This window comes from Galeopterus variegatus, unplaced genomic scaffold (genome assembly GCF_000696425.1).
Source record: "Galeopterus variegatus unplaced genomic scaffold, G_variegatus-3.0.2 Scaffold3792, whole genome shotgun sequence".
Taxonomy (NCBI): domain Eukaryota; kingdom Metazoa; phylum Chordata; class Mammalia; order Dermoptera; family Cynocephalidae; genus Galeopterus; species Galeopterus variegatus.
In genome coordinates, this window is record NW_007729903.1 from 167,823 (window position 1) to 194,729 (window position 26,907).

Sequence of the window (26,907 nt, forward strand, 5' to 3'; positions counted from 1 at the left end):
ATTCTGTGAAGTCATGTGCTGTGTACTGTTGGTGATTAAAAATGCATAATGCATGGCAATTATGATATACTTATTTCCTTACATTCAAGAAGATAGTAGCTCATTATTTAACAGAGAAATGAAATCTTGTACAAAATCTTATAAAATGATCTTCAGTGTGACAAACAAGTTAAACAATAATGGTGCAATTGAAGAAATAAAGTGTATCAGTCAAATTTGAAGCATCCACAGTACTGAAAGCTAAGGTTTTTTGTTTGTTTGTTTGTTTTTTAATGAATTTTGCAAATATATATGAGCATCTCATCAGGAATGTTAACTTCCTTCAATAAATGTTTTATCATATCTGCAAATTATAAGTTAATGTTTGTTTGTTTGTTTTTTATTGAATTTTGCAAATATATATGAGCAACTCATCAGGAATGTTAACTTCCTTCAATAAATGTTTTATCATATCTGCAAATTATAAGTTAAACTCTTTGGATTTTACTCTGCTTTCTTCATCTTTGTCTCTATGGAGCTGGAAATGAATAATGAGGTGACTTAATGTTGATAAATTAAAAAAGAAGAGTAAATATGGAGTTAATATGAATCATAAGTTGGAAATCAGTCTCTGAATTCTAGTTGACTATTTTCATGCAGTCCACTTTCAATTGTTTAATGGTTATAGGTGATTTGCTAGAGAAATGATAATCCTCAGAAAAACTTTAATAATATTTTTACCAAAGGTTGTTTCCCACACATCTTATTGCAAAATATGCAGACTTTGGCACATGCTACTCCAGAAGCATCTGAGTTAAAATTTGGATAAATTCATGGAGAAATACATGAACACTTCAGAGTTCCTTGAGAAAAAATAAATAGAAACAATTTTGTATCATATTAATGTTAATCAATGGAATGGTCATTGATCAGGTTGTATCTCATATGATATTGGCCATTTGCACAAGTTTAATCTTCCTGGTGAAAATAGCATGTAAATTGTCTTTTCCTACTCTTTAAAATATTATAGTGATGTTAACAAAGGTAGCCCATTTTCACCAATGAGCTATAATCATGATTTATATTATTTAGACATTTAAATATTGACTGATAATTCTTTACTATATTATATATTTATTTGGACTTTTTTCCACAGAGTCAAATATCTTTTTTTGTGAGATTTCTTTGTGTCTGTCTGAATAGATCAACCACCTACACTGGAATGAAGGATACATCCGTATCCTATCTCAATTGGTAATTCGGAAATCAACAGTTTGATTTGTAGTAAAAATAGTGTCATTATATTGTATACCAGATAGGAAAGGGATTTACAGATGAGATAAGTGAATTTTTATAATTAACAAAATTAATTTAAAATATTTGGTTTTTTTAAATAAGGTTGGAATTGTTTAAAGTTATGGGAATATACATATGATTTGTTATATAATTTCACTTCAAAAATAAATCATACATGTGGTAATACTGCCATCTGTGCCCAACCAAAAAGTGAAAAACAAGGATGATTAGCTTAAAGTTCTAAGCACAATCAACATGTAATAAAGCTATTCCACGAAAACACACCTGTGGCTGGAAACAATTTTATATAAATTAAAATGAATAAAATCTATTTTATAATTGATTAGACAAAAAAGCTCTATAACAGCTTAAAACAAAGTTTCTTTGTAATGTTAATTTTAGAAATGTTCCCTAAAGGTCATTGAAAACATTCATTAATTTGATATAAATAAACCCACAAGGGATAGGGCCTTAGCCAGAGACTGGGGGTAACATGGTTTTTTGTCTGAGAATAGTTCTATGACTATATGGCTTTTCTTGCCACTTCTACTTTTATTTTCCTATTTTCCGAGAGGCAATTGATATAACGATTTGTTCTGAATGAGTTAGGGACACAAGGTACATAACAGTTGACATATCACAGTATTATGCTACATTTTTTTCTGTGTGCAAATAATCTATATATAATAAGGGGCTCTGAGACTAGAATTAAGTCGTTTGTTTTGTTTTGAAAACTTGATGTCTAGAAGCCAATTAAAAGTTTATTAAACTATCAGCAGTTTTCAGATTTATTTAAATGAAGACTGTTACATTTCAAAAAACACATTAGTGGTCATTTTAAATTATGCAAAAGGGACGCCACAATCCTATTCCTCAGTGGAGAAGTTGGAGGCAATGAGGAGTCAAATTGCTCTAGATAATGATGTTTCATTATCACCAGACTGGCAGGCACCCTGGGGATTATTCCTATTGTCTCAGAGGCAGGCCTGTGACTGCAGAAGAGGAATACTGTTTGTTCTGCCTTTACAGTAGCCCCAGAGGAGGGAGAGATTGACCTTGAAGGACTTGGAGGCTGTGAAGAGGTAGATGATAGGAGACTAGGGAGAAAGAAACTGAATGGTAGGCCAGACCCTCTGTCAAAGACAATGGCATAGGGACTGTAGGAACTGTGATGTGCTTTATAGATACGCCCCGTGTAGTCACCTGTTTTCTGTTGCTCATAACATAGTACCTTAAACTGCATAATTTATAAAGCAATGAAATTATTTCTTACAGTTTGTAGGCTGGAAAGTCTACAATTGAGGAGAAGAATCTGGTGAAGTCATTCTTCTGGGTGAGAATTGTCGACAGGGTCTTGTAGAGACCCTTAAAAAGCCACTAATCCATACCCATGGCAACCCATTAAACCATCTACCTATTACTCCACATATTAGTCCATTTTTTGTGTTTATAATAGAATACTTAACACTGGGTAATTTACAAAGAAATAAAATTTATTTCTTACAGTTTTGGAGGCTGGGATGAATTTCCAATACATGAAACTTTGGGGGATACATTTCACCCATAGCCCTCCGTGAATGGATTAATCCACTTATGAGGGCATAGTCCTCATGATCCAATCAACTCTTGAAGGTACCATCTTTCATCCCTGCCACATTGGGAATCAAGCTCCCAATGTGAGCTTTGGAAGGGACAAACATTCAGCCCATAGCACCCTGGTTAACTCAGTCAACATATAACTAAATCAATACTTATATGACAATGTATTCCAACAGAATCATTTACTAACTGTGATACATTGCCATTGCTATTTCAGCTTCTTGACAATCTTGACTATTCTTCTGCATGGGGATGATGTTCCCAGTGAGGACAGTGCCTCTTCCAGGGAATATTTAGGAAACACGTGGGGACATTTTTGGTTGTCCCAATAATGGAAAGAACTACTGCTATTTAGTGATTGAGGCCAACGATGTTAGATATCCTGCAATTTTTGAGAGTCACATGTAATAAAAAATTGTATGATTTGAATGGTTCACTGTTTACACAGTTGAAAAGCAAGTAATAATCCCAGAACCTAACTCTTGGTAACATACATAAAACTAAAGTATTTTTTTTTTGTATGGTTTTAAAATGTTCACTGAACATTTCAGGAATTAAATCATTATGTACAAAAGCAAGTAATAATCCCAGAACCTAACTCTTGGTAACATACATAAAACTAAAGCATTTTTTTTTGTATGGTTTTAAAATGTTCACTGAACATTTCAGGAATTAAATCATTATGTACAGTAAGGACAGACTATGTATTATGGTATTTGGAAATATATCAGGGCTGTTCATCATTTTGGAAAATGTGTTGCCAATGGCAACGCCATGCCAAATATTTGAATTATGATTGCAAACCACCTGTAAGTCAGTCTGCATTGGTACCTATTGCATTGTTAGTGACAATGACTCCAACCGTAGGTGCAAGCATCAAATCATTTCTAGAGTAATCACTCCAAGAATTTATAGTATTTTCTTAGAAAATATTTTTTTATTTTTTCTTTATTTGAAAGATTGGACACTATATTATTTTTTATCTATGAGAAAATACTTTGTTAAATCTACCATATTGCTACTTTTTTTCCAGTTTTTACCAGTTTTTCTTTGCTTTCCTCCCAACTTCCTTTTGTATTAATTTAATTATTTTTAATATTTCATTTACTAATGACTTGTTACTTTTGTTTTTTTCTTTTTGTCTTTTGTTGTTGTTGTTGTTGTTTAGTGGTAGTTCTAAGGTTAACAATGAACTTTTTAAATTTATCATAGCTTCCATTCAAGTAAAAGTTTATCACTTTATGTATTGTTTAGGAGCATTACATTAGTGTACTTTCATCTCCCCCCTCCTGTCTTTTGGGTAATTGTTGTTATTTATTTCACTTCTATGTATGTTGTAAATCCCACAATGCACTGTAGTTATGTTTGTTTTACATAGTCAATTATATTTTCAAAAGATTAAAAAAATGGGTGGTTTCTATAGTTGCTCACATATGTAATGATAATGGTGGTTCTTAATTTCTTCATTACCTGTATAGATTTAAGTTTTCATTGGGTATAATTTTTCTTATACTTGAAACACTGGGTTTAAAATTTATTGTAGTAAAAATCACAAGGTGACTAATTTTATCTCCTTTTTTAAAAAAAATACTTTTTTTACCTATTGTTTCTGAATAATAATTTTACTGGGCACAAAATTCTAGGTTGACTTTTTTTTTCATTAGTTTTCTTACTTCACATTTTTCATTACTTAAAATATGTTTATTGTCTTCCATTGTGCATAGTTTCTGATAAGAAATCAGATAGAATTTTTATCATTTCTCTGTATTTAATGGGTAGTTTTTCCTCTTGATGCTTTTAATTTAAGATTATTGTCTTTATAATTAGTTTTGATCAATTTGTGATCATGATGTTTGTTCGTATGTTTCACTTTACATTTATGAGATTGGAATTGTTTGAGTTTCTTGCAGTGTTGATAGTTTTCAGCAAATTTGGAAAAATTTTGGCTACTATGTCATTAAAATCTTTTTTTATGCTCCCTCTACTTTCCTTCTGGATCTCTAATTAAATGTATGTTTGTTTAGCAACTTAATGCTGCCCCACAGCTCACAGGTTTGCTGTGAAATTGTTTTTCTCTTTTTGTTTTTTCTCCTGTGTGTTTCAATTTTGTAGATTCTATTGCTGTTTTTCTTCTGCAGTGCCTAATCTGTTTTTAATCTTTCCAGTGTAATTTTAACGCGTAGAAGTTGATGTTGGTTGTATCTCCTTCATTTCTTTGCTTGTCATGTTCATTTTTTCCTCTATCTTCTTGAACATATGGAGTCTACTTATTACAGTTCATTTAGCAGCCTTGCCTACTAGTTCTGTTGTATATATTTTGTATATAGTGTATATAACAAGGGTCCTATTTCATTTTTTTTGCATGTGGATATTGTGTTCCCAGCATCATTTATTGAAGAGACTTTTCTTTCCCCGTTGTGCATTCTTGACACCTTTGTCAAAAATTAGTTGACCATATATGTGTGGGTTAAACTAAATGTTTTTAATAACAAAGATTTGAATGAGAATGTAAAAAGCATAAAATCCCCTATTGAAGTGAAACAGCTTTGACTGGTTAAGAAAAAAAATAGGAGAGTTTTATTTGAGACAGTCATGTATTGGAAGTGTGCTTTTGAAGAAAGTCAATTTCCTACCATGTGCCTCAGTTAATCCACTCATTGTATTTTTTCTAAGCTGGTGTGTAAAAACTTGCTCTCTTTCTTCCAAGAAATATGATGCTAGTGGGCATGAAAAGGAATGTGTTGCATTCTGTATGTCTGGGTTACCATGGCTCATTGTTAAGATTTAGAGTCCTAACACTTTCAGTAGGCTGAACCAGAATAGTTGTTGTGCAATGAATGCAGGTTATTGAGATTTGGCTATAAAATCATGGCACAAATCTGAAGCATATCTACTAATATTTTAGAACATTTAAAGTTTGAGACAATGTTTCTTCTAAGAGCAACAGATATTTTCTCATTATTGAATTTTTCAAAGATAATCCTGTTGGCTCATTTATAATCTTGTTTTGCTACTAATTAAAAATGCAGGTAATTCACAGTGCAACACACATATTTTATTACATTCTAAATATCTGAGAAGCAGTTTTATTGAAATTAGAGCATTTTGAACTCTAATGGCTTCAAAAACTAGCTTTCTGAGAAAACTAACAAGTTAACTTTGACACACATGTTTTATTACATTCTAAATATCTGAAAAGCAGTTTTATTGAAATTAAAGCATTTTGAACTCTAATGGCTTCAAAAACTAGCTTTCTGAGAAAACTAACAAGTTAACTTTAAAATATAGAAATTATTTCTAAGTTAAGAAAACTTCTATTTTCAATTGGCCTAATATCTTATTCTACTAACAGGCAAAGTTACATATCATTAAGAATAGTTTTTTTTTTCCTCTCCAGAAAAAGGGTAGCATTGGGCAACTCCTGGTTACTTTTTCTTTCCCTTCTTTTTTTTCTGTGTGTCAGGGCCCAGGGTCTTCTTTTCTGTCTCCGCCCGCGTTGCTTCTTCCTGATTGGCCAGTGCTTCCAACCTTAGGCGCTCAGCTTCCAGCAACTTGTTTCTGTACTCTTCCCGAATATTGAAAATCTTCTGTCTGGCTTCATCTAAGGAGTCCTGTTCCAAAACAAAACCCCAAACAAAAGTTCCACTGATGAAAGTTCATGGTCCCAGAAAAAAAAAGGCAATCCATTTATTCTTTCCGTATGCCAATAGATTCAGGTGGAAAATTATTGAAGATGAAAATTAGGTTATGGTCTCAAATGTTTATCAGTACTCAAAATATGAGACAGCAACGAAAAGCCTATGAGGTATTAACACGAAATAGTAAATAAAAGCATTGGCGGGAGAAAAGAAGAGAGAAAGGTAAAGCCAGGGTCTTCTTTTCTGTCTCCGCCCGCGTTGCTGCTTCCTGATCGGCCAGTGCTTCCAACCTTAGGCGCTCAGCTTCCAGCAACTTGTTTCTGTACTCTTCCCGAATATTGAAAATCTTCTGTCTGGCTTCATCTAAGGAGTCCTGTTCCAAAACAAAACCCCAAACAAAAGTTCCACTGATGAAAGTTCATGGTCCCAGAAAAAAAAAGGCAATCCATTTATTCTTTCCGTATGCCAATAGATTCAGGTGGAAAATTATTGAAGATGAAAATTAGGTTATGGTCTCAAATGTTTATCAGTACTCAAAATATGAGACAGCAATGAAAAGCCTATGAGGTATTAACACGAAATAGTAAATAAAAGCATTGGCGCAAGAAAAGAAGAGAGAAAGGTAAAGAAAGAAATAGGTAGAGATTTTGTCAAAGGAACTATTTTAAATGAGTTCAAATATAATCTATATAAAATATTCAGCCTATTGTCTCTCATATAGTAACTGTCCTCAATAAATTACCAATTTCTCACGTGTATTTTAGCCCTGAAAAAGTATATCTGAACTGCTCTTTAAGAGTTTCCAAGTAATATCACCTAATCCATTGGTTATCTTTGTTATTGTCAGTTTGACTTTCATTCTCACCACTCCAGAAAAAAGTATATTTATTAAGGACACCAATGACCTTGACAACCAAAAGAATCTGCTCTAACCAGGTCAGCTAAATTATAATGCCTTGAGATCTGGAATAAGTCAGGAATCATTTCCCCTTGTCCTGAATAATGTTATCATAAGACCTTTTTTTCTTAAAAGCAGCCAGAAAGCCAGAAAGTAACCTGAGATGCTTCCTGTGAACCTTACCCTAGAACCCTGCATGTAGATGTAATTTAATAACAATCCCAAATCTACATGTCATGTACAACCAACAGAAAAGCTGATGAAGTGATTATCACGTGTATTTTAGCCCTGAAAAAGTATATCTGAACTGCTCTTTAAGAGTTTCCAAGTAATATCACCTAATCCATTGGTTATCTTTGTTATTGTCAGTTTGACTTTCATTCTCACCACTCCAGAAAAAAGTATATTTATTAAGGACACCAATGACCTTGACAACCAAAAGAATCTGCTCTAACCAGGTCAGCTAAATTATAATGCCTTGAGATCTGGAATAAGTCAGGAATCATTTCCCCTTGTCCTGAATAATGTTATCATAAGACCTTTTTTTCTTAAAAGCAGCCAGAAAGTAACCTGAGATGCTTCCTGTGAACCTTACCCTAGAACCCTGCATGTAGATGTAATTTAATAACAATCCCAAATCTACATGTCATGTACAACCAACAGAAAAGCTGATGAAGTGATTAGGAGGGCTGTCCTTCTACCACTCTCTTACTTCTCTCCCCCTTCTTGTGATTCAAAAATGCTAAGCTCTCCTGGCCCTCTTTGGAACACATTTCTCAGGGTGATCTGATCTATGTGTCACCCCTGTTGCAATTGTCATATTGGCTCAATAAATCCTTGCTATATGTATTTGGACTAAGTTTCTTTTTCAGGTCAACAACTTATATGCACCTAAATCCAAGATCATTTCTTGGTCCTATTCTTACTTAACCACACTCTCTCCTCCTAAATCAACCAACTTTGCCTGGCTTCCTGGACATGGCGCCCTCTTAATTTTTCTTCTACCTATTTGTTCCTTTTCAGTGACCTTTGCTGACTTTTCTTTTGTCCTTTATCTCTTAATGTGGAAGTGGCCATATTGGTTGTTTACTGTTTCACAAATAATATAATTAAAGAATAAGGATTAATGAACTGATTCTAGCCTGAAAAGAACTTTCTAGAAATGCCTGCTTTGTCTTTATACTTAAATTCCTTAAGAAATTTTCCATGTTTTTGCAACTGGCATGATTTTGTTAAGGTGTTGGAACAGCTGGATGTCATAATCAGACTTGCCAAAGCTTGTGACAAAAGAAAAGTACTGTATCTACCATAATAAAATTGGATTCACTAAACCACTTACACACATGCAAGATTATAGCAATGACATATTTTTTTTTAAAAGAGAGAGAGACAGACATCTTAAGGGTTTTGTGTAAATAAGTTTAATACATGTTACTGATACCTTGAGGAATGTGTGTGTTTTCTCCTATCTGATTAATAATCTGTTAGTGATCATGTTTCTCTTAAAATGACTTCAGTCAAAACTAGGGTGTTTATCTGTACCTCACACTTAAATGAATGGGGTCTGAATTCAAAGCTGTTCCAGTTAATATTTCTTTCCCATCTTCTCCCCGGTTATTGCATCTGCTGGTCTACTAATTAACTATAATTAACAATGATTTATTGTATACTTTCAATTAGCTAGAAGAGAGGATTTTGAATGTTCCTGATACAAAGAAATGATAAATGTTTGAGGTGATAAATATATTAAGTAATATGATTTTATTACTACACATTTTATACATATGTATATATATATATATCAAAATATCACACAATATCCCATAAATATATACAATTATTATGTGTCAATTAAAAATAATTTTAAAAAACTTTTAAAAAACACATAGTAAAGTTCCCTGGATTTGTCTGTCACCAGTCGATGAACATATGGTTTGTTTTTCATGCTACCTCTTTATAGTCACACTGTTCCTCCCTGCTCTGCTCTCCCCACAACTATCCCAAACCTCTGGCAGCTGGCAACCAATAAATTATTTTTTATCTCTATGATCTTGTCATTTGGAGAATGTACTGTAAATGGAAGTACAGAGTATGTGACCCTTTGAGGTTGCTTTTTTAAAAATTCAATATAATGTTATCCATTCAAGTTGCATGTATCAATCCCAGTTTTGGGCTATTGTGAATGAAGCTGCTATGAACAATGAAGAAAAAAAAAAGCATGCAGAGAAAACGAAAACAGCAATCCTGAAATTCCTTTTTGCCTTATAATTTAATTAAACTATTTCTTATATGATAAATTGAATATATGCAATTTTAATATTCATTCATTTATTTACTGATTTGTTTTTTAAACAAACTTACTCAATCTCAGATATTCTGGTATAGAAGCACAAAATGGACTAAATCACATAGTACATATTCCTACACTTTCATATTAAATCAATAAATGAACACACATACAGGATAAGTTCTTGAAAGAAAGATAAGGCCAGGCACGGTCATAACATTTTTAAGGATGCTAATTTAGAAAGGGTAGTTAGTAAAGATCTCTCTAATGAAGTGACAGTAGATTAGAGATCTCATAAAATGCAGGTGTAAACCATTTGGCTCTCTGGGGAAAGGATCTTCTAGGAAGGGGTAGGAGTAAGACAAACATGCCTGGTTGTTAGAGGAAAGGCAAATTCAGTTTGGCAAGACCAAAAAAGAGCAAAAGAGGCAGAATCATAGAAGAAAACATCGGAGAGGAAAGCGGGCACTTGATTATGTGGAGCTCTAATGGTTCTAATCTAGAGTTTGGCTTTTTTTCTTTCTTTCTTTCTTTTTTCTTCCTTTTTGTCTTTTTTACTGACCGGTAATGGGATCGCAACCCTCGGTGTCGCGGGGTAGTTAGTAAAGATCTCTCTAATGAAGTGACAGTAAATTAGAGATCTCATAAAATGCAGGTGTAAACCATTTAGCTCTCTGGGGAAAGGATCTTCTAGGAAGGGGTAGGAGTAAGACAAACATGCCTGGTTGTTAGAGGAAAGGCAAATTCAGTTTGGCAAGAACAAAAAAGAGCAAAAGAGGCAGAATCATAGAAGAAAACATCGGAGAGGAAAGCGGGCACTCGATTATGTGGAGCTCTAATGGTCATAATCTAGAGTTTGGCTTTTTTTCTTTCTTTTTTTTTTTTCTCTTCCTTTTTGTCTTTTTTACTGACTGGTAACGGGATCGCAACCCTCGGTGTTGCGCCCGCACTGCGCTCAGCCAGTGAGCGGGAACCGGTCTCCACATGGGATCCAAACCCTCAGGGGGAGCGCCGCTGCACTCCCAAGCGGCGCACTCTCCAGTGCGCCACCGGGTCGGCCCGAGTTCGGCTTTTTTTCTGGAGAAATGTTAAGACTTTAGAGAATTGAAATGATCCTGCCCCCCATTTTAAAGATGTATTATGATTATCATTAGTGCAATTTGTAAAATATTTTTAGTTCCCTTCCAGATACATGGTGTTATTGCCCTCTGTATTAGTTTCCTAGGGCTGCTGTAACAAAGTACCAGAAACAAAGCGGTTTAAAGAAATGAAATGTATTGTGTCACAGTTCTTGATACTAGAAGGAACCAAGGTTGGTTGCTTCTTTGAAGTTGTGACTGTGTGACTTGCTTCAGCCAATGAAATGTGAGTGGAAATGAATGTGCCATTTCTGGGCAGAAATAGTAATAGCCAATGTGCAATTCACCATGTTCTCCTCCCCTGTTATAATTATCATGGTAGAAGTGTCCTTATGGAATCTCCTTCAGCCTGGAATATCAATAAATATGATAAGAAGGACCCTCAATTGAACTGCATTGGACATGTAACCAGAATGAGAAATACTCTTTTATTGTTTTAAACAAGTGGTTGGTAAACTAAGGCCTGTGGAACAAATCTGGCTCATTGCTTGTAAAGTTCTGTTTATGTATGTATCATCCCATTCATTTAGGTATTATCTTTTTTTTTTTTTTTCCTTTTTGTCTTTTTTCGTGTCCGGCTCCTTTTTGTGTTTTTTCATGTCTGGCAACGGATCACAACCCTCAGTGTCGTGCCCGTACCAGACCGGGACCGGCAACGGGATCGCAACCCTCGGTGTTGCTCCCACACCTCGCTCAGCCAGTGAGCAGGAACCGGTCTGTATGTGGGATCCGAACCCTTGGCGGGAGTGCCACCGCGCTTGCAAGCGGCACACTGTAGCAGTGCGCCACCGGGCCGGCCCATAGGTATTATCTTTTAAGTTGATGCAACATATGGCCTGCAAAGAGACAATATGGCCTGCAAAAACAAAAATATTTACTAGTACCCTTTACAGAAAACAAGTTTGCCAAACCCTGTGTTAAGCCACTGAGGCACTGAGGTTTTTGTTACCACAGGATAAGATAGTTTATCCTGATGGATACAACTGTTTTGGCTGCTGAGCAGAAACCATATTGTGGAAGGGCAAAGATGGAAGCAGTGAGATTAGCTGGGGCTGCGGCAATACTCAATGGAAAACGATGATCGTGTGGATGAAGGAGGTGGGGATAGAGACAGTGAGGAATGATTGAATTTTGTGCATATTTTCAAGGTAAGAGCTGAGAGGTTTTGACAATGGATTATATGCAAGGAGTAAGAAGAGTCAAGGGTGTCTCCAAGGTTTTCATTCTGAGCAACTCAGTGCAATTGCCATTTACTGAAATGAATATTGATGGAATGACGTGTTTGTGCTGAGATGGGAGGGAAGGTTCTAGAATCTGAATTTGGAGAGGATCTGTTTGAGGTGCCTATTGAGGTACCTATTGAACAAACAAACAAGATGTCAAATTGGCATATTCTTCAGATGGGCCAATATTGGAAATGACATGGAGAACCCAGTATCACTGTGGCTGAAATTTTAGAAACTCCTGTAGTCTTCAGTGTCTTTGGGAGCGTGTATGAATGAGTGTGTGTGTGTGTGTGTGTGTGTGTGTGTGTGTGATAGGGAAGAGCAAGGAAAAGAATAAATCCTGTAGTCTTCAGTGTCTTTGGGAGCGTGTATGAATGAGTGTGTGTGTGTGTGTGTGTGTGTGTGTGTGATAGGGAAGAGCAAGGAAAAGAATAAATCCTCATCCTCCATAGTGCGAAGTCATTCATATGCATTCACTGAATTTCCCCATTTCTAGCATGGTACTTCAATTTTCAATTAAGTTTAGTCTTCTACAGTATAGAAATTATTTTTCTTTCCTTTTGTTTTTTGGCCATGTCCAAATAAAGTGCCTCTATTCTTCTGCTGAAGTGGGGGAATGACAGTCACCTGGCTGCAAAAAAGTTGAGGGGATGATCTGAAATTCTTAAATAGCTTTAAACCAAGCAAACCTAACTATGTTATCTTCCTCCCAGTTCACTTTAACTTTCTAACATATGTTTTGGGGATTCCATAGGGATTCTATGGAGCAACTTATGCCAGTTTAGGATTTGGTTGCCTCAAGTCTGCTAATGTGGTCTTATCCAGTTATTTTCCATCTTTGCAAATAATTTTGTTATTGTCTTCCCTCCTATTCTTCCCATCTTTGAGGCTATATTCCCAATATTGCATTTTAGAGGGTTTTAGGGGGTGAAGTGACAGATGTGTAATCAATTTGCCCTCTTTTCTGAGAAGTGAATTGTAGAAACAATGTTTTCAAGACTTCTTTCTACATGAACATTATACGATTTTATGATTTTTTTTAATATTATAAAAGAATTTGTCAACCATGACCCATGTATGTACTTTTAGACTCACCCGCATTTCCCCGTACATCTCCAGGACTTCATTCTTTGACTTGAACCGTTCTTCTTGGTCAATATCTCTAATGCTAAGGACTCTGGTCCTATACTGTCGAAACTGATGAATTTCTTCTGCCTTTTGCATTGCCTGCTGTTGATTGAGTTCGTTTGTTTGCAGGAGAGGCTCCTTACCTGTTTTGCTTAATATAAAATTATCAAGAGAGATATATAGATCATTTGGAAACTCTGGAATAAACTTTGCTTTAGAACTCAAATAATCTAAAATTATTTGTAGAGGGCGGTGGTCTGAATTTAGTAAAACATTAGGGATACAAAGAATAAACTATTTTTTTTTTATATGGGCTGTGCTCTATTTATTGAATCACTGGTATTTTAGAAAAGTATGAGTAAATTTGGATGTACCACTTGATGAAGTGATTTTGGAACTGGTGTTCAAACCTACAAGAATAGTTTGTAGTTTTTCCTTTTGAATTTTTGCAGCCAAATAATTTTGACAATGCTTTCAAACTTATAAATATGCTTGAATTACCATCTCTGTCTATTAATCCCATTGTCTAATTCTTAAGGAAATTGAGTCTAATTAAATAATGACAGCAGGTACAATGGAAATTTTCTGTTGCTCGACTCACCTTAGTCAGGCTTCAAATTAAACCATTACAGAAAATATTAAAGTGCTTTTGTGATTGATTTAATAAAACAGTTGCTAAACTTGAGACGTACAATTATTTACTTCTAGAAATTTAGACACACTGAAGATATATTAAACATTCATTTCAAATTTTCAGTTGCTTAGCAACTGCCTATTGGCAATATATCCAAAATTTTATGACAACGGCTGTCTGCATTAATTATGTCTATTGAAACTTACCGTACATATTGATTTAAGTTTATAAATTCTAGTTGTGTTCGAATAAGTTGTGGAGACAGTTCCAAAATTGTTGGGGATTGCGAATGAAGCCCTGTTTATTTTAAAAAAAAAGACATAAACTTTCAAAACATAACTAACAATGACTAACTAAATCACTGTTATATCTCATTTTAATTAAAAACAATATTTATTTTCTGTTAAAAAAACAACTATTGTTTGGGCTTGGCTTCAATATAATTTTATTAAAGGTACAATTATATAATTATATTTCATGTTTATCCTTTATCTGGTGTCACTATACCTATAATTAAATGAAGGAGATGAAAAAATGAATATACTCTATTAGAGGAGTAACAAATTGTTATTCTAGTCACAATTAAATAAAGAAAGAGACAAAAAACTTTTACTTTAAGTTACAGAATTTCATTAAAACCAAGTTAAATGATCCAATATTTAAAAGCTTGGACTGTGTGCGAAAGCTATACTAAGCACTACGGGTGTGGGGATATAAATATGCTTAAGACACACTATCCTACTTTCAAGAAACTTAGTCAAATGGAGTAGATAAAAAATACTGAAAATCAAATGAGCAACAGCCTTTTATTCCATAGGCCCATACTGAGCACACAAGAACAGTTTTAAGAGATTTTAGAGTCGCGGATGTTAATCATTCAGCTCTTCCAGACAATTTAAGCCTTTTATAAAAAAAAGGATATTAAAGCATGATTTACATACCACAAATTCTATTGATTTTGAGGACGTAATTCAATGTTTTTTTAGTAAATTTATCAAATTGCATGACCATCATCAAAATCCAGTCATAAACTATTTCCATCATTCACATAGATCTCTCGTGCTCTTTTACAGTCACCATCTAGTCCCACCACAAGTTCCAGGCAAACATTAATCTACTTACGTCTTCATAGATTTGTCTTTCCTGGACATTTCATGTGAGTAGGAGTAGATTGCTGAGTCATATGGTAAAATTATGTTTAACTTTGTAGAAACCGTCAAACCATAGTGTTTTGATTATCATTGTGAACTTCATAATCAATTTTGAAATCACGAAGTAAAAATCCTCCCACTTAGTTCCTCTTTTTTAAAAAAAAGACTTTATTTTTAAGGGCAGTTTTAGGTTCACACCAAAATTGAGAGGAAGATATAAAGATATCCCATATGCTCCTTTCCCCTACACATGCACTACCTTCCCATTATCAACATTCCCCACCAGATGAACCATCATGTTATCTGGGAACAAAGACAGTCTTATTTTTTCCTTCCTAATCAGTATGCCTTTAATTTCTTTTTCTTGTCTTACTGGATTTTCTAAAACTTTCAGTACAATGTTGTAAAAAAAAAAAAAAAGTGGTGAGAGAAGACACCCTTGCCTTGTTCTTGATCTCAGTGGGGAAGGGTGATACTAGGACAGAAGCTCCAGTGCCTCACAAAACTGGTCTGGTCTCTGGGAAAAAAATGAAGTTTACAATGTGATTTTCCCCAGGATGGTGTCAAGTGAAGAATTATAACAACATTCACTTTTTTTAATTTATAAATTACCTTGTTAGCTTCAGAGTACAGTGAGGACCATGTAGGTAGAGATTGGTGTGGCATTGGACAAAATATTCATGAAAGAAATTAAATATGACACAAATAAATAGAAAGATATACTGTGTTCATAGATTGTTATAATTAATATTGTTAAAATGACCATATTACCCAAAGTGATCTACAGATTCAATGCAATATTTATCAAAATTTCAGAATTTCATAATTCACAAAAATAGAAAAATAAACAAAAAACAAATCTAAAATATATATGGACCCACAAAAGACCCTGAAGGATCAAAGCAGGTTTGACTAAAAAGAACAAAGTTGGAGGCATGACACTACCAGATTTGAAAATGTGTTACAAAGCTATAGTAATCAAAACAACAAGGTACTGGCATAAAAACAGATATACCAATCAATGGAATAAGATAGAGATCTGAGAAATAAACCCACACACCTGCAGTCAATTAATTTTTGACAAAGGTGACAAGAACACACAATGTGGAAAGGACAGTCTCTTAATAAATGATACTGGAAAACTGGATATCCACATACCAAAGAATGAAGATGGACCCTTATCTTATCCCTTATTTAAGAATTAAAGACTTAAATTTAAGACTTGAAACAGTAAAATTACTAGAAGAAAACATAGAGGGAAAGCTCCATGACATTGGTCTGGGCAATGAGTTCTTTGCTCTGACCCCAAAAGCATAGGCAACAAAAGCAAAAATAGACAAATGAAATTGCATTAAACTAAAAAGCTTTTGTTCAGCAAAAGGAAAAAAAAAAAAAACAATGAAGAGACAACCCATGTATTGGAAGAATATACGTGCAAATTATGCATTGGATAAGAAGCTAATATCCAAAATATAAAAGGAACTCAAACTACTGAATAATAAGAATATGAATGATCTGATTAAAAACCAGACAAGAGACTTGAACAGACATTTCTCAAAAAAAGACATACAAAAGGCCGTCAAATATATGAAAAAATACTCAACATCTCTAATCATCAGAGAAATGCAAATTAAAACCACAATGAGTTATCACCTCACATCTGTTAGACTGGCCATTGTCAAAAAGACAAAAAATAACAAGTGTTGGTGAGGATGAGAAAAAAGGAAACCTTTGTACACTCTTGGTGTAACCCAAATTAATATAGCCATTTTGGAAAACAGTATGAAGTTTCCTCAAAAAACTTATAGTAGAATTACCATATGATCCAGCAATCCCACTTCTGGGTAAATATCCAAATGATTGAAATTAATATACTGAGTTATCTGTACTCCCAGTGTTATTCACAATAGCCAAAGTATGGAAACAACTGAAGTGTCCATCAGTGGTTGAATGGATAAAGAAAATATGGTTTGTGTATGTATGTGTGTGTGTGTGTATATATATATATATCACATTGTATGTGTGTATATATATATATATACACATACATACAATGGAATACTATTCAGCTTTAGATAAACAAGAAATTCTGTCACTTGCTACAACACAGATGAGCCTGGAAGACATTATGCTAAGTGCAGTGAGCCAGGCAAAGAGAGATCTCACTCATATGTGGAATTTAAAAAAGTCAAACTCATAGAAATAAGGAATAGAATGGTGGTTACCAGACAACGGGTATGCAGATGGTGGTGGGGTAGGGGGTACAGATGGAGAAAGAGGAAATGTTGATCAAAGAGTACAAAGTTTCAGTTAGATACAAGAAACAGGTTCTGGTGATCTTTCGCACAGCTTGGTGACTATAGTTAGTAAAAGGTGTATTTCAAAATAGCTAAATAAGGGCCGGCCCGGTGGCGCACTGCTACAGTGTGCCGCTTGAGAGCGCGGCGGCACTCCTGCCGAGGGTTCGGATCCCACATACAGACCGGTTCCTGCTCACTGGCTGAGCGAGGTGTGGGAGCAACGCCGAGGGTTGCAATCCCATTGCCGGTCCCGGTCCGGTACGGGTGCGACACTTCGGGTTGCGATCCGTTGCCGGACACAAAAAAAAACAAAGACAAAAAAAAAAAAATAGCTAAATGAGTAGATTTTAAATGTTCTCACCAGAAAGAAATGATAAGTATTTGAGATGATAGATATGTTCACTAACCTGATTTGATCATTCCATGATGTATACATGTATCAAAACATCACATGTTACCTTATAATTTTATACAATTTTTATTACTTAATTAAAAATAAAATAAAACTATAAAAAAGATTACTTTAGCACATAAATGAACAACTTGATATCAAAATTTAAAATGCACAGTATTAGTTACATTTTTTTATTTTACAGATCTTCAAATTAACTAAGGATGAGAAATAGTTTGTGTTCGGTTAGAGATCACAGTATGTGGAGTCCAAAGAACTGGGTTTGAGTCCTAGCTTTATCCAAACTGCATCAGCTTCCTGTCCTTGGGTAAGTCATTTATTAAAATTTCCTCATTTCTGAAGCAGAAGTAGCAATATATGTTTTCTCTAATTTATAGAGGGTCAAGTGAGATATATATGCAAAATCACTATACAAATTAGATATTAATATTAAATAAAAGGTATTCTAACAAGTTTTAGTGCTACTGTCATGTGTGTTATTACCTGTTAAATGGGCACCACTTTTTTTTTAATGTAAAAGGATACATTATCTCATGATTGTATGTACCATGTAAAAATGGATATAACCTAAATATACATCAATATAGAAGTGATTAATGAATTATAGTACAGCCATATAAATGGCTCTATGCCCTAAACAGAATAAGGCAGATTGATATAGGCTGGTACAGAAAGATAGCTGTTAAATATAACTAACTGAAAGAAACAATTTTCAGAAGATTAAGTACAATATAAGTCCATTTTGTGGGCAACAACAACAACAACAAAAAATAACCTATATCTGTATCTGTATGTAGTGTGGTAAGCATTTGTTATTCTATTAATTAATTCATTAATTTTTATTGAATCAAAATTGTTTATACACATTTTGGGGGTTCAACATTGAGATATGTTGATCAAATCAGTATTACTAGCATAAATATTGTTACAAATCATAATTATTCTTTATGCCTCTTGTTAAATCTCTCCTCATCCCCCATCCTTCCACCCTCCCCCCTCTAATTACCCTAGATTTCTTCTCACCTTCTGAAAGAATAATGGTTACTCTGTTGATTTGTTGCCTAGATGATCTGTCCAATGCTGAGAGGTCCTCCAATATATGATCAGGTCCCCCAATACTGTCATAAAGCAGATGCTTCTTCTGTCACTCTGAAATGGGCTTTGTGGAGAGAGACATCCTCTTCTTTTCTTTATCTCTGCTGGTGACTCTCCTTGTGTCAATGCACTCCAGTGATTGGTGGACCATCTCCATGGTGGTTGTGGCATCTAGCCACTTTTGTGGCAGCTATGGTTGTTGTGGTGGCTGTGGTGGGCCACCCACATGGAGGTGATATTCTTGGCATCCTCCTTGGCACTGGTGGTTTGCCTGGTTGTGGGGTGTGTCTGGTCTCCTGCTTCATGTCTTGGGTCCCCAGGAAGACCCCAAGGTGCTGGTGCAGTGCTCCTGAATGTGGGAGTAGAGTCCAATCCCCTTCTCAATGCCTTGGTTCCCCAGGTGGGCCCTGAGGCACTGGCATGGTGTACCTGGTTGTGGGAGGGTGATCCAGACCCCTTCTCCATGACTTGGGTCTCCACGTGGGCCCCGAGGTGCTAACAGGGTGTGCCTGGTTGTGGGTGGGGGTTCTGGTCCCCTTCTCCAAGACTCAGGTCTCCGGCTGGGCTCCGAAGCACTGGCACAGTGAGCCTGGTTGTGTGAGGGCAATCTGTTCCCTGGCTCCATACCTTGGGTCATGGGGCAGGCCCTGATATGCTGGCACAGTGTGCCTGGTTGTGGTAGGGGGGCTCTGGTCCTCAGCTCCATGCCTTGGGAGTTTGAGTGGGCCCTGAGGCACTGACGTGGTGTGCCTGGATGTGGGAGTGGGGTCTAATCCCTAGCTCCAAGCCTCCAGTTCCCAGGCAGGCCCCAAGATGCTAGTGATGTGCCTGGGCTGGAACTAATTTTTTGTCCTTTGCTTACTTCTAAAATGGGGTGTGGAGTATGCATAAAGCAAATGTACTTCACAGGGCCTGGTTTTCCAAAGCATTATAGTTTCAAATATTGACTTGCAAAGGACAGGAAATTTTCCGCAGGCAATAGTCTCTGTTGTAAGATAAAGAATTGTAATACAGCAAGGTTGCTGGCTCAAAGACAGACAGGTTACTGACTGATATGTAAAGATACTGGGAAATTGCCGTAAGGAGAATGTTTGCTAAGATCAAGCTTTTGTTGGTGGATCAACTTAACTTCTTGAAAATTGCATTATGGAATGCCTATTGTTAAACTTGTTAAGCTATACTTAGCAAAAACCCCACCTATGTTCTCTTCCTGTAACTTCCTGGTCTGGAGAATAAATGTGGGAAGAGAACCCCAATTTGTGGTTAATTTCCCAAATGGAAGGAATGCCTCACTCTTGAGGGTTCTGGGAGATTAACCCCTTTTCGGGGCTTCTCATTGCTCAGAAGAGATGGGCTTTGAGTAATCTTTGGTGGCTCCATCACACAGGGGAAAAGGGGTGACAAGTCCGTGGGAGGCAAAGCAACAATGGGGGAAATTCCTGTGGAAACTAGTACTTGAGCTGTGTGGTTGAGCTGAATTGCTGCTTTGCTGCTGTTTCCCTAGGGAAGGCTTTTTGTGCAGCTCAGGGTTTAATGGTTGACTTTATAGGTACTTCCGGTTCTCCAGAGACCCAGCGGATCTGGGTTGTGTTGAAACTCTAATCTGGGCCTGAGGTTTTTCATCAAACTGCACCCCATGCAATTCTGCATTCCCAACCAGTCTCCTCTGAGTGGTCCTGCGCTGATTGGGGGGCTGGTCAGCTGTCCTTCCTGTGTCGCAGTGTTCTCCTGGTGGGCCTGTCTCCCCCACCGCTTGTGTTCCAAACACTTCCCATGGGACAGGCCCTTGTGATGACTCACCGGCCTCTGAGTGGCTCCCCTTTTTCAGCTGTTCTGGCTCCTCGCTCGTGCATGGGTCCATGGGAACCCTATTAGTGGTCTTGCTGTCCTGGGGGCCAGCAAAGCCCTCTTCTCCCCTGCCTCCTCCAAGTAACTCCATCTGAAGGGCACAGCTGCAGCCTCTGCCGGCTCCTGCTCCATGCACTCAGCAGTTCCAGCCTTAAAGCAGCTGCAGCATGAAACCCTCAGAGCAGTTTTTTCTTTCTCTCATCATGGCTTGTCCTGCCTTCATGAACTTCGTAGGTCCCTCCTTCTCTTCCCCTGAGCTCCAGTGGCCCCAGTTTGGCTGATGTTACATTTTTATAGTTGTAAATTGGTTGACTTGTGGGAGAGACGTGACACTGAGGACCATCTATTCCACCATCTTGACTGGAACCACAACACTTACTTTCAAAATATCAGCTTGAAAATATCAGAATCTCCTGTTACTATAGCAAAAGAGTCTTTTCAATTTTGTAGTTTTTCTCTTTACTATGGGAATTATGCAAGGATATGCTTTAGTCATAAACACTTCTTAAATTTAAAATTCTTAGAATGGTTTAGCAATTTTGATGAGAACCATTGTTGGTGTTTCTGAGAATGCCTCCTTCCAAAATATCCTTCTTTCCTGCCTGGGTCCTGAACAAGTAGGGAAATAAAGAGTAAGATTTTACTGGTGATACTGGTTTAACTGGAGGATGTAGATGTGAGAGGCAAATGGGCCATGATCAAGAAAACCCAGAGCTGACCAACACTTCCAGCCCAGACATAGGATGTGCTCCCAACTCAAAAGCAGTGGACTCAGGCTCCCATGGGCAGCCCAATTTATTCTTTCCAAATGTGTCAGTCATATAAGACAATTAGCCCCTTTGGGATAGAAAGAGTCCAGGAGTTGCTTAGTAATAATCCTTCCTCATGGAACCCAAGACTGTGGGAAAGCATTTCCCTGTAACACCTTCCATCAAGGATTTTGGTTCATTTTAGTGAACAAATACAAATCCATAGAGAAATAAATCAAGTCAGTGTGGCTTTTGCAGCACTGAAAATTGCTCTTTTCCAACATTTTAAAAACTAAACACTTAATTTTTTATAATAGATAAAAAGAAAATCTATCACGTAGCATGCTACAAATAAAACAAAAAGGACTTGTGTTTAATGACAATTGTATAAGTGAATGCTGACATTTTCTTTTCAGTATTGTATACACAGAAAGCCTATAAACAGAAAAAATACACCTGCAAAATTTTTGTCTGTGTACCTACTTTTATCTTTAGGTGAAGTATTTAGTAATCAGGTTCTTGAGCAAATTATCAACTCTGATAAGTAAAATGAATACATATGAATCCAAAATATCTATTTCTCTGTTTTAATAACCCTAGCCATGACATATGTTTATGTTATGATCTTTTCAGACTATTTACTTCAAATTATGTATTCATCTTTCCAAGGAAATCTGTACTTACTGATATTTTCCCTCCGCACACTTGGCTCACGCTCTGATGAGGATGCTCCTCCACTTTCATTGCTTGCGGATTTTGTCAGATCTTTCAGGCCCTTGGTCGATTGCAACTTCTTCCATACCATATTCCCTGATCCTTCTTTGCTCTCCAGATTTGTAGAACTCTTTGCCTCTGGCTCTTTTGCATCAATTGCAGGTGATTCTACTACAACATAACATGTGCATTACCAAAAAGCTTGCATTCTATGAAATCACATGCAAAGGGTAACAGGGCTTGCTTAGGGGAGCACAGATTTGGAGCAGATGACTCAAAAGCTCTGCAACTTCCAACTGGAGCACTAGCAAAAACAATAATTGATATCTCAGAGGATGTCATGGGTGACTCAGGCAGGCAGTGTATCAGAAAGCTGCCTCAGGATATTAAATTTTTACATAAAAATAGAGGCTTTTTGAAGCTAAGACAATATAAAAGGAAATGAGATCTTTGAACTATTGGGGCTACTGTTAAGGTGGGCCCTAGAGCAAGTGCAGCCAGCCCTGTGCTGGCACTTGTGCATGAATGGGATACTCCCCTCTTGGGAGGGAGCCCTGTGTGTAGGCATGTATTTAAAATTGTCTTAAAGCAGAGGGAAAGGGTTCTTGCTTGTGAGGTTTTCTCCTAACACTGTAATTGTACTCCCACTGTTCCAGATCTCCAAGCCTAGGAAAAACTGTAAAATCTACCAACCACTTCCACAGCCTATTCTGAGCACTTTTCTCAACTAGGGCTTAGCCTTGGCCTTCTGATCTCAATTTTAGCAAAGAATTCTGTTAACCCAGTTCATTCAGAATCCCCACCACTTTTGATATTCAATCAAGCTTCTCTTCCCACCCTTGATACCTAACCAAGTTCCTGTTAGTAATTTCCCATCTACTCTGTCACCTGGCATATTGGTTATGAATCCCCACTTGTCCCTGTTGTTGTCAGCGTTGAATTCAATCTCTCCCCTAATTCAGTAGTCTTGATTAAAGTCTTCCTTATCATTTTTAACAAGGGTCCAATGTAAGATTTTTTTTTACATAATCTTAATACAAGATTTAAAAAATAATAATAAAATTTATAGCCTAAAGGACTAGAACGGGATCCTGTTCACCTTTCTTTTTTTAGCATTACATTAGACTACAACAATTAGAGGAGTGGGTACTTAAGAAGATAGAAATATTTCAGATTCCAACTTCATTACTTTGTAGATATATCACTTAGGAAGAATAGTGTGACTCTCTGAGCTTTTGTCTGTTTATCTATAAAATGGGAATAGTAATGTCTACTTCTAGCTGCTGTAGGTTAAAGTGATAGTAATGAATATAAAATGCTTTGCACAGTGCCCATCACAGGATAATAGGACTAGGTTGATATTATCCGAACCCTCGGCGGGAGCGCCACCGCACTCCCAAGCTGCGCCCTGCAGCAGTGCGCCACCGGGCCAGCCCAAATTGTGCAACTTTTTACAATCCCAAAGAAAAGAGATTCTGGAATTTTTCCTTTTTGCCAACCATGATCCACTGACTATTTTTTAAGAGGTGCAAGTTCTGTGCTCTGAGGCGTCTGGGATGGGATTCACTGACCTTCTTCCACTGATTTTGTTTGGCTTTCAGATGAAGGCACAGGCACACCCTCAGTATCAGGTATTTTCTTAATGAACCGGCTGAGGTAAAGTAAGCGAGCCTGAGAAGCCTAAAGAAGACACAGTATCTGATTTTTAAACGCTTTGAGAATCAACAAGCAGGACAGGCCACAACATGTTAATGGCACTCAAGCAAAACAGGGACATGAGAATTGAATAGGGCAGTTTGGTCCAGGCCAGCTCTTCTTAATTATCAAATAAACTCAAATTCTGAGCCATCCATGATTTTGACAGAGTTATTTTTGAGAACAAATGAAGATGCTGTTCTAAAACTAACACAGTGGGCATGCTATCTTAGATTCATTAGCTCCTGAATCTTTCATCTGTTCCAATTACCCTGAGTCGGGACATGAAACACACAAGTAAGTAATTGTACCGAATATAGTAGGGAGAAAAAGAGATGATATATACATATATTCCAAAAGAGGGCAGCACTTGCTTTTTACCTATCAGGCTGTTAAAAGTACAGGAAACCACATATTAAACATTTTTATGCTTTCTTACTTGAGGGTGTTAAGGGCAGTTGTGGATATAGCCTGGGCTGTGTTGAAAGAAGGAGGTAGCTCATAGTTTGGGTTTCTAAGTGGCACTATTATGTGCCTTGCTTTTGCAAGTCATCTGGGTATCACGAGAGGACCATTTCACCACGTGTCCAAATGTAGTCTTAACATTTAGTCAATCAATGCCTGATAAAACTCCAGATACCATTTTTAAAGGAAAGACTATGTGTTTTCATCAACATGCCTCTTCCTTGAGACTATGCCTAAGGACGAAAAGTAAAAAAATGAGAACTTTTCAAATTTAGATGACCTTGATTGCTCTTCCTGGCTCAGCTGCCTCCCAGGCTTGCTTCAAGGCTCGGATTTCATCTGCTCGTTCTGTGTCTTTTTTCACTTCAATTAAGTCTGATTCACTGTGTTCAGTGACCAATCTCAAAATCCAGTAGGGTTTATTTGGGTCTTCTTGTTGAGAGTGGGCAGTAGACATCTAATAAGATAAAATAAAAATCTTTGGGTCAGATCATTTTCTTCTTTCAAAAGGGTCTAGATTTTACCCTATGGTCCATAATTTTACTGCTAGGTATTTACCCAAGATAAATGAGAACGTATTCACAAAAGATGTGTATAAGAATGTTCATTGCAATCTTTTTAATAACAACAAAAATAGTAAACAACATAAATGTCTATCGGCTGATAAACAAATTATAATATATTCATATAATTGGGTACTTCTCAACATTAAAAAGTAATAAACTACTGATATACACCACAGTGTGGATGAATCTCACAGACAGAAATTATTCTGAGATAAGGAAGTTGAGCACATACATCTTGTATGATTCATTAGCGTGAAATTCCAGAATGGGCAAAACTAATCTTTAATGACCAAAAACAGATCAATAGTTACCTGGAGGTGAGGTGCAAGGATGACAGAATTGACTGCAAGGAGGTTTGAGGGAATTTCTGAGCCTAAGGAAGTGATCTATAATCTATACCTTGATAGGGGCATGAATTACACGGCAAATGCCCCTGTCAAAACTCATTGAGTTGTACAATTAAGATTTATGCATTTCACTGTATGCAAATGTTACTTAAAAATTATACACATTAAATTTTAAATTTTACTATGCCCACTCATAGCATCTCTTCACAAAAACGAGAGCAGGATAGTTGATCATTTCCAGGTCTGGGTGTACTTGCTATATATTCATTATGAAAGTCAGCAACACTTTTATGCCTCGTAGGATCGCTTGCATGGGCTCTAAGCTGGGAGCAGATTGATATAGGGCTTGATAAGTTCTACATAGGTGAGGATCATTGGTGGCAATTGGGTAGGGAGAGAGGTTGGAATCTGATGTGGTTATATAACACTTTACATGAAATTGAAACTATATCAATTATCCATGTCAAATAATGCAATTGGGGAAGTGTAGATTGGTGCACATACCAAATAAAGTTTTCACGTGTAATTTGGTTTCAGTGTTACCAAATAGACTGCTTTATACAATATATCCCCCTAACATTCCAATAAGTACTGAATCTCACAATCGGAAATTCTTTTTTTCTTTTTTACCACGCATTAACTTTTGTCATCTTTTAAGCTACTCAATAAATGTGTTTATCAGGAACTTTTTGGGCCAAGTTTTGATTAGGAAAGGGAGCACCATGAAGATACTAAGAGAGAACCCTGTGTCTTATAAAAATCTATGTATTGGTTTAAGCTTGTTTACTTCACAATGTCTCTAAGGATAGACTCTAGTAAAAAAATAAAATCTTTCAAATGCAAGTAAACAGGTTTTTCCATTCCTGGAGTCTGAAGGCTGAGTCATCGTATCTTCTCTTTATTTGCTAATTTTCTTTATTGTCTGTTTTACTCATGATACTGACATTATGCTTAGTTAATTCTGCTGGAAACCTGGGAGCTATACTTCGTTCCTTAACATCTACTTCAGACTAACCACGACACCCCCTGTCTTAGTTCGTTCTGTACTGCTATAACAGAATACCCAAGACTGGGTAATTTATAAAGAACAGAAATTTATGTCTTACAGTTCTGGAGGCTGGGAAGTCCAAGGTTGAGGGGCCTAAATCTGGCAAGGGCCTTCTTGCTTTGCTATTCCATGATAGAAGGCATGCACGCACACAAGAAAAAGGGGGAACAAACTTGTCCTTTTATCAGGAACCATTCCCAGGGTAACTAAGCCACTCCCTTGATAACAACATTAATTCATTCATGAGGGCAGAGCCCTCAAGACTTAATCACCTGTAATAGGCCGCAGCTGTCAACAGTGTTGCATGGGGATTAAGTTTCCAACATGTGAACTTTAGGGGACACTTTCAAATCATAGCACCCCCTTTTTGTTTCCTGGATAGTCCTTAATCTGTTTTCTCCTTCCTCTCTTTTTACCTGGTCCTGGTACACTTTGTAGTCTTTTGCTCGGACTTCAGTACTTTCTTGAATGATTTTCCCGTGTCTAATCTTTTCCCTTTTAAATTCATACCCTTAAAATCCACCAGGGTGGATCTGAAGTGTAAATTTGGTCATGTCAATACACTTCTTAAATCCCCCATTTTCCAGTCCTGCTTAATCTAGGCAGTGATCAAGAATGTTGGGAAGGGGCCAGCCCGGTGGCGCACTGGATAGTGCGCCGCTTGGGAAGCGCGGGGGGGCTCCCGCCCGAGGG

The 26,907-nt window shown here is 36.6% G+C and overlaps 1 protein-coding gene across 1 annotated transcript in view; it reads right to left on the reverse strand.

Annotated features, from left to right (window-relative positions):
• Positions 1 to 6,064: 6,064 nt before the first annotated feature.
• Positions 6,065 to 26,907, reverse strand: part of LOC103601557 (androglobin-like) — a gene marked incomplete at its 5' end in the record, with an annotated part of 28,169 nt that continues 7,326 nt past the window's right edge. Inside the window, 4 exons of the mRNA XM_008585989.1 lie at positions 6,065 to 6,485; positions 13,158 to 13,341; positions 14,031 to 14,121; positions 22,064 to 22,264. Of these exons, the coding sequence (XP_008584211.1) occupies positions 6,300 to 6,485; positions 13,158 to 13,341; positions 14,031 to 14,121; positions 22,064 to 22,264 (662 nt within the window). The remainder of the gene's footprint in view (positions 6,486 to 13,157; positions 13,342 to 14,030; positions 14,122 to 22,063; positions 22,265 to 26,907) is intronic.